General features: G+C 48.8%; 1 protein-coding gene across 2 annotated transcripts in view; it reads left to right on the top strand.

The window, feature by feature from the left end:
* The window catches only part of COL4A6 (collagen type IV alpha 6 chain), a 298,701-nt gene that overhangs the window by 256,379 nt on the left and 27,281 nt on the right, over positions 1 to 15,041 (top strand). For both annotated transcript variants that reach the window (XM_084814107.1, XM_084814108.1), the window contains 5 exons: positions 849 to 1,010; positions 4,590 to 4,760; positions 8,050 to 8,193; positions 9,310 to 9,435; positions 11,742 to 11,923. In XM_084814107.1, the coding sequence (XP_084670233.1) occupies positions 849 to 1,010; positions 4,590 to 4,760; positions 8,050 to 8,193; positions 9,310 to 9,435; positions 11,742 to 11,923 (785 nt within the window). The remainder of the gene's footprint in view (positions 1 to 848; positions 1,011 to 4,589; positions 4,761 to 8,049; positions 8,194 to 9,309; positions 9,436 to 11,741; positions 11,924 to 15,041) is intronic.

Here is a 15,041-nt window from a genome sequence, read left to right as displayed (position 1 = left end):
GGGTTAGATAAATTCCTGGAGGAGAAGGCTATCAATGGCTACTAGTCCTGATTGCTATATGCTACCTCTGGTACCAGAGGCAGTAAGCTTATGTGCACCAGTTGCTGGGGAACATGGGGGGGAGGGTGCTCTTGTGCTCATGCCCTGCTTGTGGGTTCCTGGTCAACAGCTGGTTGGCCACTGTGTGAACAGAATGCTGGACTAGATAGGCCCTTGGTCTGATCCAGCAGGGCTCTTCTTATGTTTTTACGATGAAAGAAAGAGCAGATAGAAATGGGCTAAATAAATACATATACTTGGGCACGAATCTTGGTATCTGATACTTTTTTAACCTGCTTTCTGACTTCTCTAAGGCAGAGTGCAGAACCTCTTTCAGCCTGAGGGCCAAATTCCATTTCACAGGAGCTCTTGGGGGCTGCATTCCAGTGGCGGACGTGGCCAAAGGCAAAAAGACGGGACCAAAATACCAGCATAGTTTAGCTTTGAGCTCTTCCTGCCACTAACTAAGCCTTAGGAGGGGCATTTCAACCTTCTAGAACAGGGACTAGACTGCACAAAAGCTGGGAAACCGCCAAACAATCGATGGATGGGAGAAAGGGGGTGGGGCGTGGCCTTCTGGAGAATGCCAGAGGGCCAGATTTGGCTCGCAGGAGGGCGAGATTTGGCCACCAGGCCCGAGATTCTGCTCCCCTGTTCTAAGGAGTCAATCCTTGACACGTGGGTGTCATTCTGCATTTAGTGAGCTTTGTTGAGTAGACAGGGAAAAACGATCAGCCTGGTGGTCTAAATCAATAGAAAGCAGCAGGGGGATAATTCTTTCAAGGATCCAGCTGTTTCTCTGTTTTCAGGTTTTGATGGAAGGCCAGGCCTGCCAGGCATAAAAGGAGGACATGGAGAACCAGGGTTACCAGGCTTTTATGGACTCCCAGGACCTCCAGGCCCCCCAGGCCCGTTTGGCATCAAAGGAAATCCAGGTCCAGTGGGAGCAGTTGGCTTCCCAGGATCACCAGGTATGTAGCGTCGCAAACAGGAAGGATGTGTGCTACCTTGCCAGGTGGGGATGCTTTCATACATGCTTTCATGGTAGGGTCATAGCGAGGAACATGGGCATGATATAAGGTCTGGGTTTATGAGGAGCTTTGAGTGTCCTCTCCAGTTGCTACTGTGGCCAGCAGTCTGGGGGACACAGTCAGTAGATCCCAGGGCCCTGACTGTTGGCAGCGTTTGCAGCGTTTGCAGTGTTTGCACCTAATGCTAAGCCGTGATTTATGTTAACCATGTATTGTTGTTTCAGTCATGAATTGTCTTGCAGACGAGCAAACCACCCGTGGACTTGGTTTTGCCTATTTCTGGTTTATTTCTCCCCCACCCATTTTGCCAGCGTTCAGAGCAGCTTACTGGGCACCTCTGTTTCAGGGGAGACAGCAGCACAACCAAGCCAGGGATAAGCCACTGTTCTGGGTTCAGACATCACAACAAGCTGTGGTTTAAACAAGCCAACAACAAACCATGACCTGGTTCGTAGGTTACAACAGCCCACTGTGCTTTACTTTATCCATGGGAGCTGTTGCATCACGCCGGGCACCCACAGGCTCCATTTTTGCATGGTGCCCACGGATGCTTGGCTTGCCGTAGCTTGTCGTGGCCTGCGAACCCAGGCGGAGGGGGTTGTTTGAGGGCTAGACAACCCTCAAATAACCTATAGCTTGTTTTGAAGGTTGTCTAACCTTCAAATAACCCCTGCTGTCTGGGTTTGCATGACGTGGCAAGCTAGGTACCTGCAGTGGCCATGCAAAAATGGCACAACGCAACAACCCCTGTGGGTAAAGTAAGCTACGGTGGGCTGTCCTGATGTGTGAGCAGGCCTCATGGCGTCTATTTGTGGTTTATAGCTGGTTAACAAACTGTGGTTTGTTTGTCAGGATCATTTCAGACACACCAATAAGCCAGATTTCAACAAACCACACCATGGCTTGGCATTATGTGTGAACCAGGCCAGTGGGAAATCAAATCAGATGGTTTAAGCTCTTCAAGCAGCAGTATGTTAAAGCATCTACTCAGTCACCAGCAAGATGTACTTAGTTGTACTGCTCATTGTGGGAATGTACTATTTGGGCTAGGCCACTTGACCTTGCTTGAAAAAGAAATGTTATTGTACCGTTCTGTGAACCGAAGATAGTAGAATGCAGGATCTATCTTAAATTAGCCTTTTGTAAAATCCATGATCATCATTAATGACTAACATTCATGACCCACATTCATGCTTTAATTTCAGAAAATGTAACCTTCTCAGAAGAAATGCATCCTTGTCATTCTGTTCTCATTTGCTTTTCCTAAGCGCTGCTGTGTCTTTTTATCCTTGTGAGCAATGGGAGAGCCTCTTTTTTTCAAAATTCCCCAACCCGTACACCATAGTGGAACGGATGCAGGATCACCCCCACAAAATAGCTTAAGATTTTTAGATCGACTTTTGGGTAATTTCATTTAATTTTTTTAACCGGCAGTACTTTGCTCATAGAAACTCCAGGTAACTACAGTTTTGCAGATGTCATCTTTTAAAAAAAAAAATGTGTTGTGCAGTCACACATGTGAGCAGCCCAGCTGGGCTGCTTTGCAGTAAACCTTCATTAGTAGCGTCAAGAGCTATGGCAACAGTTGGGTCCCTCAGTTGAGAGCCCACAGCCCGATTCACCTGTTAACAGAGGGGTGGGCAGCTTCAGGAGATCCAGGGGCCATTTTTTCCCCAGGACACCCATGCCCCCCTCGTGGACCACACCCCTCCCCCTGCAGGCACTGGGGAACAATGGCATCTGTAGTGGCTACGGAGCGCCCAAAGGGTCAAAATTAGCTTAACTTTCAAACAAGCTAGTTTCGACCCTTTGGAGACTCCGTAGCTGCTGTGGACGCCATCTCCCCTCCCCCATTTTTTTTTTTTTTTTTTACTGAATTTAGATTAATTCAGGGACATATGTTGCCCACCGCAGGGCTGACAGGTAGGTGAAGGGGCCTTTCACAACTCTCACCCATATGTATGTCTGTGCATTGACTGCTGTCAATGAACGATGGTTACAGGTAAGCTCTGTTGTTATTCCGAGTCATTAATTTCATTCATGGCCTTGTGCTTTTCTCCCTGTTCATACCTTTTTGTCTGTTTTTCCTCACCATGGTTCTGTTCCATTTACCATCAACTTCTCCATTTCTGATGTCACACTGTATTGGTTTTTGGGTTCTTCACATAGGCTGTCAAGGTGAGAGAAAATGCACTGTAGCATAAAAGCTCCTGGACTAACCACTGCCTAGCTTTTAATGCTACAAGACTTGCACTGACTGTAAGTGATACCCCTTATTTGGATCATGCAAAGAGCCATTGTGCTGAGCCTGCTCAGATGGTGAAGCCAATCGAATCAGGAAGAGGTGTTTGTATTCTGGGAATCCTGGCATGGACTCTTGTTATAGTCCTTCCCTTACTTCCTCCCGCTACCTCCATCCATTTAAAATAAAGTGGATCTTTCATCTCCTACAGTAAAAAAAATAAAAAAAAATCAGGTTGTGACTTCTAAAGTGCTGCAATCAAGACCTTGCCAAGTTTGTTGACCCTTTTTTTGCCTGCTTCCCCAGAAACTACCTGATTATTTTTTTATGTACCTGAGCATCCCTTTTTCGATGCGTCGAGTCTTCTCTACAGCAAACCAGATGACGAAGGGTAGAATCCAACTAAAGTCCTACTTCGTGTAGACCCATTGAAATGAATGGGACATAAGTTAGTCATGACTTAAGCAGGACTACTCTAAGTAGAACTTTAGTTGGATTCTACCCACAGTATTTAAAACAGTCAAACATTTCACCCAGAAGCAACCTGAACCAAGAATTCAGGGGCTACATTCAGTATAGCTGACACCATTACTGTTGATTGCCAGGAATGATCCAGTCTTGAAAATAACTGCAGAATGATGGAAGTGATGATAGAGATGTTTTTGTTGTTTTGCTTCACTGGACATTTTTCCTTTTCCTTTTCAATTAACCTCTTGGATTCAACCTGATGGTGGGGGTAGCGAGTGGAATTTGATGTTCCAGATGTTTCCACCCCAGCTTGTGTGGCCTGGTGATTTATGAGTGTAATCCACATTTTTCCCAAACAGTAGCTGGTCAGTTCTAAATTTCTCCCAAGCATAAGGGGTTTCACCATTGGCAGTTGTGTAGTGGTGTAGGCAGTAACCCTCCTAGGCCTTTTATTGTTTTATGACTAATGCTTTTTATTTTTATTTTTTTTTGCACTTCTAAACTTGTGCGTCTTAGAGAGGCTGCATGACTTTTTGAGGTTCCGTCTCTCCTGTGCAAATACCACCAGTGGAGGCTGGTGGCTCCAATGTCAGTGGGTCAGTGAATCAGCTCTAAATTTCAGTCAGAACCAGTCAGAACTCTAAAGAGTTTTGGCTGAAACCCGAAGCAGATTCACTGCCCCACTGACCTCAGAGCCACCATCCTCCACTGCACAATGCTCGTGGTAAAACTGCTTTGGAAGATGGTGTGAAAGGGGAGAACGAGAGAGAGGCTATGACAGTAAGAGCCCCTTGCTTGTCTCGGTTCAGGACTTCTTGGAGAAAAAGGCAGACGCGGCGATGCAGGCCCACTGGGTCCTGCCGGGATGAAGGGTTTCCCAGGCCTCGAGGGTCTTCCGGGACGTCCTGGAGGAGGAGGTTTACCTGGACCACTTGGCTCCTTGGGCCCCAATGGAAATCCAGGATTCCCTGGATCCAAAGGTAACAACTGACAATATTTGGGATGCATAACTGTATATTTTCATCAGGATTGTTTTGCTTTGGTGCATTTGGTTAGGTAAAACAAAACACTCTTTGTCTGAGCTGCTATGCGGTAATGCAGGGGTGGGGGACCTCAGGGCTAGGGCAAGTCAGGCTGAAAGAGGTTTCCCATGCCTGCCTGCTGTAGGGCAGCTTTTCCCAATCTAGTGCCCATGTGAGGTTTTGATTTACAACTGCTAGCATACCTGGCTGTTGACCATGCTGACTGGGGCTGATGGCAGTTGACGTCCAAAACATCTGGAGGACACCAGGTTGGGGAAAGCTGTTACAATGGATAGAAAGTTGGACTAAAACCTCTAAGAGCATTGCTCTTGTTAAAATATTTATATACTGCTTTTCTAAGAAGTTCAGAGTGGTTTACAATAAAAATTGACAACAACAAAAGAATTTAAACCAACAATACAATAGCGTGCCTTGTCAACAACATAGAAAACGCCACAGAAAACAGTATTGAGACCAATATTGTCAATCAAAAGCCTGACAGAAGAGAGATGCCCTACAACATGACTGGTTTTTCTAATCACTTAGGGCGCAATCCTACAACTGGCTGGGGAATGCTGGGAGTTGTAGGACTTTTCTCTGTCTAAACATGCATAGGATTGCACCCTTAATTGACTAAGGGAGCAATCCTATGAGGATAGATGGCTGCCTCCAAACTCGGAGGTGACCACCTATCCAATGCATGGCAGGAGGAACACAGAGGGGATTGTCTCCTCCACGCTCCAGCCGCCCTGCATTCGCAGCTACATGGCTGATTTCTGCTGTCTAGCCGCGAGACCTCAGAGGAGGCGGGGGGGAGGCAGGACGACACATAGGAAGTGTCGTACCAACACTTACGAACTCCCTGCTCCACCTCCGGGAATGCTCCTTTTGCCCCGTTCCATGCTGCTCTTACGAGCGCGGAGAACGGGGATGATCCACGGCGCCTGTGTGGTGGAGGGGGTGGGGAGGCAGTTCTCTGGGAACCAACCAATCCTATGGCTGTCTAGCCACTGTCTAGCAGCCATAGGATTGCACCCTAAAGGTGCAATCCTATGCATGTTTAGACAGAAAAGAGTTCTACAACTCCCAGCATGGCTAGATGGGGAGTGCTGGGAGTTGTAGGACTTTTTTTCTGTCTAAATATGCATAGGATTGCACTCTAGGTTTTCTTTAATTTGCCCAATATTTAGGACTTTCAATTGTGTGTTACAAAAAAAAGGAACACCTAAAACTGAAATGGAGAAACTGACATGTGTCGGTGCACTTGTTTACATCTTAATAGCAGTAGAGTGAAGGTGGTAATTCCATACTCCAGACCCAAATTTAAAATTGCCCCAAACTAGAAAGACAAAGGGCTCTGTCAAGAGGGGCCAAACGGCACCTTCTCTCCTGTGCCAAACTGACAGCAACCCAGGGCTGGCCCAAGACATTTTGCTGCCTCAGGCAAAGGACAAGATGGTGCCCACTCCCATTCCAGGTAAAAAAACAACTAGAGAGGCCATTGAGTCTGTCTTCACCGGTGATGGGACAGCATCCTCCACTGCACCTGAAGGCAGAAGACTAGCTTAGGGGAAACAGGGCAGGCCACATGGCACACAGGTCTGTCTTCCAACATTTCACTGCCACCTCCCAGTATCTGCCGCCTGAGGTGGCTGCCTCACTATGGCTAATGGTGTGGTCAGTCCTGCAGCAGCCTCTTCTCTCGGACCTTGAGAAGAGGTTAGACCAGAGGGTCCAGGTGGCGAACTAAGCTGCCAGTGACGTTGTGCGATACGCAGGCCTGCAATACGCAGGTCTCCTCTCTGGAAAGCCACTTCCAAAAGTTTAGCTTGTCTTTGGTCTTCAACTAGGGATGTATGGATTTTGTAAACTCCATTCTGTCTGCATTTCATGGATTGTCAGGTGCCCTTTGTTCCATCGTCTGCTCATTAACAGAATTGGATTTTTTTTCCATTTCCCCAATTCATGCAAATTCACATGTGCAAATCCCCTTCCCCCCTATGTGCATTTAAATGCTTTAGCCTATGGGGAAATGTGCATTTTCATACACTGTTTTGTTTTGTTTTTTACGTATTTTTCTACGACTAATTTTGCATAAAATTCCGGAAAGTTTTAAAAAAAAAAAGTCTGCAAGTCCACAGAATCCATGTGATTTGGGAAAAGCTGATCCACTGAGGAATCCGTGGTTCAGAATCATAGAAATCCCACCTCATTTAACTCCGTTGTGGATTTCTCCACCATCCCTATCTTTAACTGGTGGATCACAACCCATTACTGTAGGGGTGTTGGATCTCTTTCCAAGAGCAGAATTCAGTTTTGGAGGAGCTCTTGGGTGAGCAGAACTAAAACTACAGCAGTGCCCCAAAGGCAAAAGGGTAGGCCGAAATATCAAAAATGCCAGCCTGTTGTAGCTTAAAGCTCTTACTCCCAGTAACCAAGCCTTAGGAGAGGCACTTCAACCTTTTAGAATGGGGGAGGGGCACACAAAACATCTGAGAAACCACCAAATGATCAGTGTTTGGGGGGAGGGGGTGGGACCAAAGGAAGGGAGTGGGGCCATCGAAGGAACCCCGGAGAGCCAGATTGGGACCCCTGTCCAGATTCGGCCTATGGGCCTGAGGTTCTGCGCCCATGCACTACCGGGTCGCAGTCAGGCCCTAGGCGGGTTGCAACAGCCCCACTATCACCATACCTGGTGGAGACATTTTTCTCCCCCTCTCCTAATACTAGAACCCTATGGGGTCATCCCATGAAGCTGATTGGTGGGAGATTCAGGACAGATAAAAGGAAGGGCTTCTTCTCACAGCACGGAGTTGAACTATGGAATTTGCTACCACAAGATGCAGTGATGGCCACCCATTTGGATGGCTTTAAAAGGGGATTGGACAAATTCATGGAGGAGAAGGCTATCCATGGCTACTAGTCCTGATGGCTCTATGCTGCCTCCAGTACCAGCGGCAGTAAGCCTTTGTACACCAGTTGCTGGGGAACATGGGTGGGAGGGTCCTGTTGCGCTCATTCCCTGCTTGTGGGTTCCTGGTCGGCCACGGTGTGAACAGAATGCTGGACTAGATGGCCCCTTGGTCTGATCCAGCAGGGCTCTTCTTATGTTCTTAAAAATTACGAAGTGGGTCCCCAAATACATGTTTGGCCTAAAAGCGCATTGCAGATCTGAAGAGGTTGAAGATGACTAGACTAGACCAGTTTGCCTGTGTCCAAATGCTCTTGCTTTGCTGTTTGAAACCAGGAGAAAAGGGCTCAGCGGGGATGCTTGGATTCCCTGGCCTGCCAGGCCTACCTGGAACCCCCGGGGCGAATGGGCCAAAAGGAGCTTCTGGGGCATTGGGAAGAGATGGAAATACTGGGTTTCCTGGACTCGATGGCCTTAAAGGTAAGTCCTGAAACTTGGGATTTGACTGAACGTAACAGGGATGGCATAATCCAGCACCCGAATAGATTAGCTGTCCTTCTGGGATGCCTCGGGTGCAAATGGGTTTGCCTGTTACTCTGCTGTGACTCCGCCCTCTCTCCCTGGCTGCCCCTTATGCTTGGAACTCCCTTCTGCAATGCCTTGTGTGATGCCACCTGTCTGACTCCACGTCAGACCCTCCTCAAAACCCATCTTGTTCTATGATGCCTCTGGCGCTGTGCCACGTCCTAGTTCCCCTGCCCTTGAGATGTTTTGAACTACAACTCCCAGCATCTCTGACCATTGGCCATGCTAGCTGGGGCTGATGTGAATTGAAGAACAAAAGATCTGGAGGGCGCCAGGTTGGTGAAGGCTGTCCTGCTGTAACTCAGCCCAAGCATGTGCCACTGAAACAATTGCATATTGTAGGGATGGGCAATTTGTTTTGGCCTACAACTCCCATGACCCCTCACCATTGGCTATGTTGGCTAGGGCTGATGGGAGTTGTAGCCATTACATCTGGAGGGCCACAAGTTGCCCACCACTGGCACATCGCTTCCTTGTTTACACCTGCCTCCCCTGCCCTCCCTTTGTTATTTTTCCTCTTCTGAACTGTATATTGTGTGCTGCTTGGTGCCGGGAGCTGACTTCCTCTACTGTGTACACCAGGCACACTGTTGGTGCAATATAAATAATAATAATTCTGTCTCGAGATCAATATACCACCAAGCAGGAATGGCAGATGTTCTGCATCTGTGTGGGCGGGGGCTACTGTATAATGCAGGCGTAGCCAACATGGTGCTCGTGGGCACCAATGCACCTTCAGTCACCTTTCTTGGTCCCCACCAAGGTGCCCTGCTCCTCTCACTTAAAAAAAAAAAAATAATCACAATTTTTCTTACCTGGAATTGTTTTAAAGCAAATTGAGGGCCTGTGCCTTGTACTGTGTCTTTGGGGCCTTTTTCTTTGTGACTAGCCACGCCTCCCATGGCAGCCACGTTGTGGTGTAGTGCCCAGGATAGTTTCCCCCAGTAGTTTCCCCACAGGCCCAAAAAGGTTGTCTGCCCTGGTATAACGTCTCTCTTTCCACTTCCGCAGGAGACAGAGGTGATCCTGGTCCCCCAGGGCCCCCTGTTTCAAGACCTCCAGAACTGGCCCTCAAATTCAAAGGAAACAAAGGTGAACCTGGCTCCATTGGACCTGGAGGATTTCCGGGACCTAGAGGTACTTGCTGGCACACTGGTTTCTACCAACATCTGGTTTCTACCTTTGTCCTTCTCCCTTCACTGCCTAGAGACTGTTCTTTGTCTGTTTAATTAAAGCCAGGCTGGAATTCCCCCACACACCCATTTTGTGGGACATTTGTACTCTGTATAAATGGGGATTATTGCTGCTTTCAGGGGAGGGGGGTAGAGAATTTCCCCCATATTAGGTGGGGGAGTTGGCTTACCTTATTTTTACAAGGTGGCTGTGAGTTCTTCAAAAAATGTTTTTATAAAAACCTGGTTGCTGCTTGTATCTCCCAGGCAAGAAGTCCCATGGGAAGTTGGCTGCATAACATCTTTCCCATGGGCCATTTTGGGATGGACTCTGGGGAGCCCTTCTCGTCCCATGAGCTGCAGCAAGCTCTCTTAGGGCACAATCCTATGTATCTTTAGACAGAAAAAAAGGCCTAGAACTCCTGCTGTTCCCCAACCATCCATGCTGGCTGGGGAATGCTGGGAGTTGTAAGACTTTCTTTTGTCTAAACATGTATAGGATTGCACCCTTAAACATTAAAACCCCCCACTGTGGGCTGCCTTATGAAAATCAGGTAAGCCAACCCCACCTCCCCCAAATTTAAATTTTGAAGGGAATTCTCCCACCCCAAACTTTGGTGGACATTTCACTCTCTCCTGTCCCTCCAACTGAGATGCCAAAAATAGCTGGACCAAAACTGCATTGCAGTAATCCATTCTAGAGATTACTAAAACCTGAGCCACTGTGGTCAAGAATGGATGTAGCTGCCACATCAGCTGAAACCAGTAAAAGGCACTCTTTACCACCAAGAACACTTGAGCCTCCAGTGACAAAGATGGATCAAGGAGCACCCCCAAGCTACGAACCGATGGGACAGTGCCATCCCATCAAAAACAGGGAAACTACTCCACTGTCAGATGCGAGAACTCCTCACCCAAAGGGCTTCTGTCTTACCAGAATTTAGGTTATTGGCTAACCTACTTCTGCATCCAGACACTTCATCCAGACGCTGCATCACCCAGCCCATCACTGCATCCAGGCACTGCATCACCTAGCCTAGCCCACCACTGCACCCAGAGTCTCCATCCAGACACTGCATTGCCCAGCCCACAACTGCATCCAGACACTCCATTGCCCAGCCCACTACTGCACCCAGACGCTCCATCCAGACACTGCATCGCCGAGCCCACCACGCACCCAGGCACTGCATCGCCCAGCCCATCACTGCATCCAGACTCTGCATCACCTAGCCTAGCCCACCACTGCACCCAGACACTCCATCCAGACGCTGCATCACCCAGCCCACCATGGCATCCAGACATTCCATCCAGACACTGCATCGCCCAGCCCACCACTGCATCCACACACGCCATCCAGCCACTGCATCGCCCAGCCCATCACTGCATCCAGGCACTGCATCGCCCAGCCCATCACTGCATCCAGGCACTGCATCGCCCAGCCCATCACTGCATCCAGACACTGCATCCAGACACTGCATCACCTAGCCTAGACCACCATTGCATCCAGACATTCCACCCAGGCACTGCATTGCTCAGCCCACCACTGCATTCACACACTCCATCCAGACACTGCATTGCCCAGCCCACCATGCACCAGGCACTGCACCACCCAACCCACCATGTATCCAGACACTGCATCCAGACACTGCATTGCCCAGTCCACCACTCCATCCAGACACTGCATCGCCCAGCCCACCATGCACCCAGGCACTGCATCACCCAACCAACTATGTATCCAGACACTGCATCTAGACACTGCATTGCTCAGCCCATCACTGCAGTTCAGAACCAAAGCAGCCCCACCTGATTCAGGTGTAACAGAGAAGCATTCGGCCGGCCACTGTGAGGAAACAGGATGCTGGGATTGACCAAGCTTGGTGTAACCTACCGAGGCTTCTGCTTCTCTTGGATCAATCAGTGGCTGCTCACTATGGAAGCTAGACATGGAACCTCCATATTCCGAAACAGCCTATCCCATGGTATTGGCAGTGCTGGGAAGCAGCCTCGGGAGAGGTCTATTTCCATCATGCCCTGCTTATAGGCTTCCCGGAAGCATTTGGTTGGCCAGTCTGGGATATTGGATGGCCCTTCGGTCCCAATTCATTGGGGCTCCTCTTGCTTTCTTAAATGAATCTCACACTTTTGTAGTGCTTGGTTAATCTGGATGAGAATTGGCTGTTTGTACATCAGATGAAATGTGTCACCTGCCCTTTTGGAGCAGCAATGAATGGATCACTCCCTTCCATACTGAGTGGCCTGTCCTTTTCTTAGGGGACAAGGGATTCCCTGGGACCCATGGACAACCTGGCTTCCCAGGCATAGCTGGGTCACCTAGCAGAGAGAGAGGACGGACTGGAGACTCGGGTCTCCCGGGGACCTTTGGTTCTTCTGGCTTGCCGGGACAGAAGGGAATTGCTGGCATCAGTGGGTTTCCAGGAATGCCCGGAGGAAGAGTAAGTATGCCTGTTTCTTTTTTCTAATGGGGGTTTCAGCTGGGTTCCTTTTGCCTGCGACTGCCCTGCTCTGAAAGAAGAGGCAGATGGAAGGAGGTCTTGTACAAGCTTCCACCACAGCAACCTTTGAGCCTTTTGAGGCTTTCCGAACCCATCATGGCTACAGACCTGGGTGTGGGTTGGATCCTTCACAACACCCAGGTCAGCAGGGCTAGCTCAAGTCCTTTTGCTGCCTGAGGCAAAGAAGGCACCCCTCCCACTCCAAGTCAAACTGGACAAGCAGTTTGACCTTTCTTCAACACTGGCAACCATACAGCATCCTCTACCACACCTGAAGGCAGCATGCTAGCTTGGGGGGCGTAGGGCAGGGCACGTGGGGCAGGGCACATGGGGCAGGGCACGTGGCCCACAGCTTTCTCCTCCAGCACCTTTTGCCACCTCCCAGCATCTGCCACCAGAGCCAACTGCCTCACTCTGTCCAATGGTAGGACAGCCCTGTGGGCCAGTGTGGACATGGCCATGGAAATTACTGTCAGAAGAAGCTGGAAGAAGATCAGCCTTGTGACAACCTCCACACACACTCCTAAAGGAGCTCATGCTGATGATGGATGATGGGAACTGTTGTCTTAACACACCTGGTGGTATAATGGGAGACTCTCTAAACATTGTTGCTCTTATTTCTGTAGTGGCCACCATCAGTGCGCCTGGTGTTTTGCAGAGTACAAGAGGCCAGCTCTCTGCCCCCAGGAGCTTACAATCCAAAGTTCAACGCAGGGGAAGCAACAGAGGAAGGGGAGGGCAGGGGTAAACAGGGGAGCGGTGAGCGGTTGTTTTGCTTTCTCACGCTTAGGCTGACTTACAGGCTGAGTTATAATAGGGCAAGGGAACTAGAGGGGGACCTTGCACACACATGGCTGCACTGCAAAACAGTTTACTGAGGAATTGTGGATGGAGAGCGTGGGGAGAGTGTGATTTCTTTTTTGACTCATTTTTGGGAGACAGTCTATGCGTGCCAGTAAAAACACTTCCTTGCATATCTTTTTAAAAGATAGAGCTGTGCATTTTATAGGTGCTGAGATGTTATTTATTTATTTGTTTGTAATATGTGGCTTAGTGGTTAAGACGCTGAACTGCAGACTGGAAGGTCGGCAGGTCAGCAGTTCGAGACCCGAGTGCTGCGTGACGGAGTGAGCTCCCGTCTTCAGTCCCAGCTCCTGCCAACCTAGCAGTTCGAAAGCAAGAAATTGCAAGTAGATAAATAGGCACCGCCTCGGCGGGAAAGGTAACAGCGTTCCGTGCACCTCGGTGTTCAGTCATGCCGGCCACATGACCACGGAAGCGTCTTCGGACAGCGCTGGCTCTTCGGCTTAGAAACGGGGATGAGCACCGCACCCTAGAGTCGGACACGACTGGTTGGGGACACCTTTACCTTTACCTTTTTTAATATTTATATACTGCTAAAAATAATCAAATCCCTAAGCGATTCACACATAAGTATTAAAATCACATTTAAAATACAATATTAAAAACACAACATTAAAATTACCAGTTACAATAAAAGCAATACAAGGAACAGTAAGATGGAGCAGCATGATTAACTTAATTATGGCCCAGGGAAAGCCTGGGTGAGCAAGTGTGTTTTCGGGAGGTGTTTGAAAGATGCCACATATTCTGCCTCCCGAACGGCACAAGGGTTTTCCAGAGGGTGGGTGCCTCTACTGAGAAGGCCCACCACTGGGATGCTGCATGGTGACATTCTGTTAGTTTCGGAATAACTAGCAAGGCCTCCTCTGATGGTCTTTAAGGTCGCCACTAGAAACACCAATTGGAGTCAGGTGCAAAATAGTGGTGGGTGGGGGCAGGACATGAACCTAGTAGAATGAAGGAATAGGATACCTCTAAGTGTACGTCTCTTCCCCCCCCCCAAGGGTTCTTAATTTCAGCAGACTAATTTAGAGAGGGGTGGGGGTCAGAAACCCTCACACATCTACCAGTAGATCCCCGTAGACTTTCTGCCCATCCCTGATATACTCAGTGGAGAAGTCTATACTAGAGTAAGAAATTGTGAAGAGGAGATGGGCAGTCAAAAGAGGTTTGTTGTTTTTTAAAGTGAGTTGGCAACATGCGGCCCGCCTATGGCACCCTGGCTATTTTTGTGGGCCCCGCCTGCTCCATTGAATTTGCCACAGCAGATTTTTAAAGGAAACAAGGCATGCAGGCAGTGGTGCATTTTTGTGTACAGGTCCTAATCTCCTTCCCTTCTCCCTCTATTTTATTTTATTATGTTTTGAGTGAGGCCAAGCACAGAGCTGTGATGTCTCATATATAGCATTCTATGGATTCAAATTAGCCATCTCTTAACAAGAAGGAATGTCCGTTAGAACTAGAGCTGCCAGACTGTCAGATTGTGGCTCGCTAGAGTATGTCTACATTCAGCAAGCAGGGGATGTCTTTCTTAGCCCCTTAACCTGTTGTCTGGGTTGAAGTGACTTGGATCCTTTTCCCCAGTCCACGGTTATTTTTTAAAAAACAGTAACGAATACTTGGAGGCTGAGCCTCTTACTGTCTGGGTTTAGTTTGGGATATATTTCTTAAGAAATATCATAAAGCAGGGGTGGGCAACTTTTTTGGGGGTAGGGGCCGTTTTTGCACCCCCAAACCCTCTGTGGGCTGCACCCTGAATTCAGCAGCAGTGGCAAATAAAATGGAGGTTTGCTGCCGAATTTCAGTGGCAAACCACTACCGAATTTCGTCCCTGTTACTGTTTGCCACCAAATTTCAGTGGCAAACCGTAAAGGGGACAAATTTAGTTTGTTTTCAACTGGATGTTGTCCACCCCTGCTTTAAAAGTGAGTACCATCACCTTGAATGTGGCCTGGAAGCAAACTGGCGTCCAGTCAGGGCCAGCCCTACCGTTAAGCGGAGTGAGGCAGTCACTTCAGACAGAGGTGCTGGAAGGCAGCAGCAAGGTCTTGGAGAGGAGAGCTGTGTGCCAGGCAACCTGCTCTGTCCCCTCTAAGCTCGGCTGCTGCCTTCAGGTACGGTGGGGAATGCTGCCCCATTGCCAGTGTTGAAGAAGCCATCCAGTTGGCTTTTGTACATGGAATGGGAGAGGGTG

The sequence above is a fragment of the Heloderma suspectum genome, chromosome 9, assembly GCF_057233095.1.
Source record: "Heloderma suspectum isolate Gila_16-S chromosome 9, 16-S_ref, whole genome shotgun sequence".
NCBI lineage: Eukaryota > Metazoa > Chordata > Lepidosauria > Squamata > Helodermatidae > Heloderma > Heloderma suspectum.
This window is presented reverse-complemented; position numbering and strand designations above follow the sequence as displayed.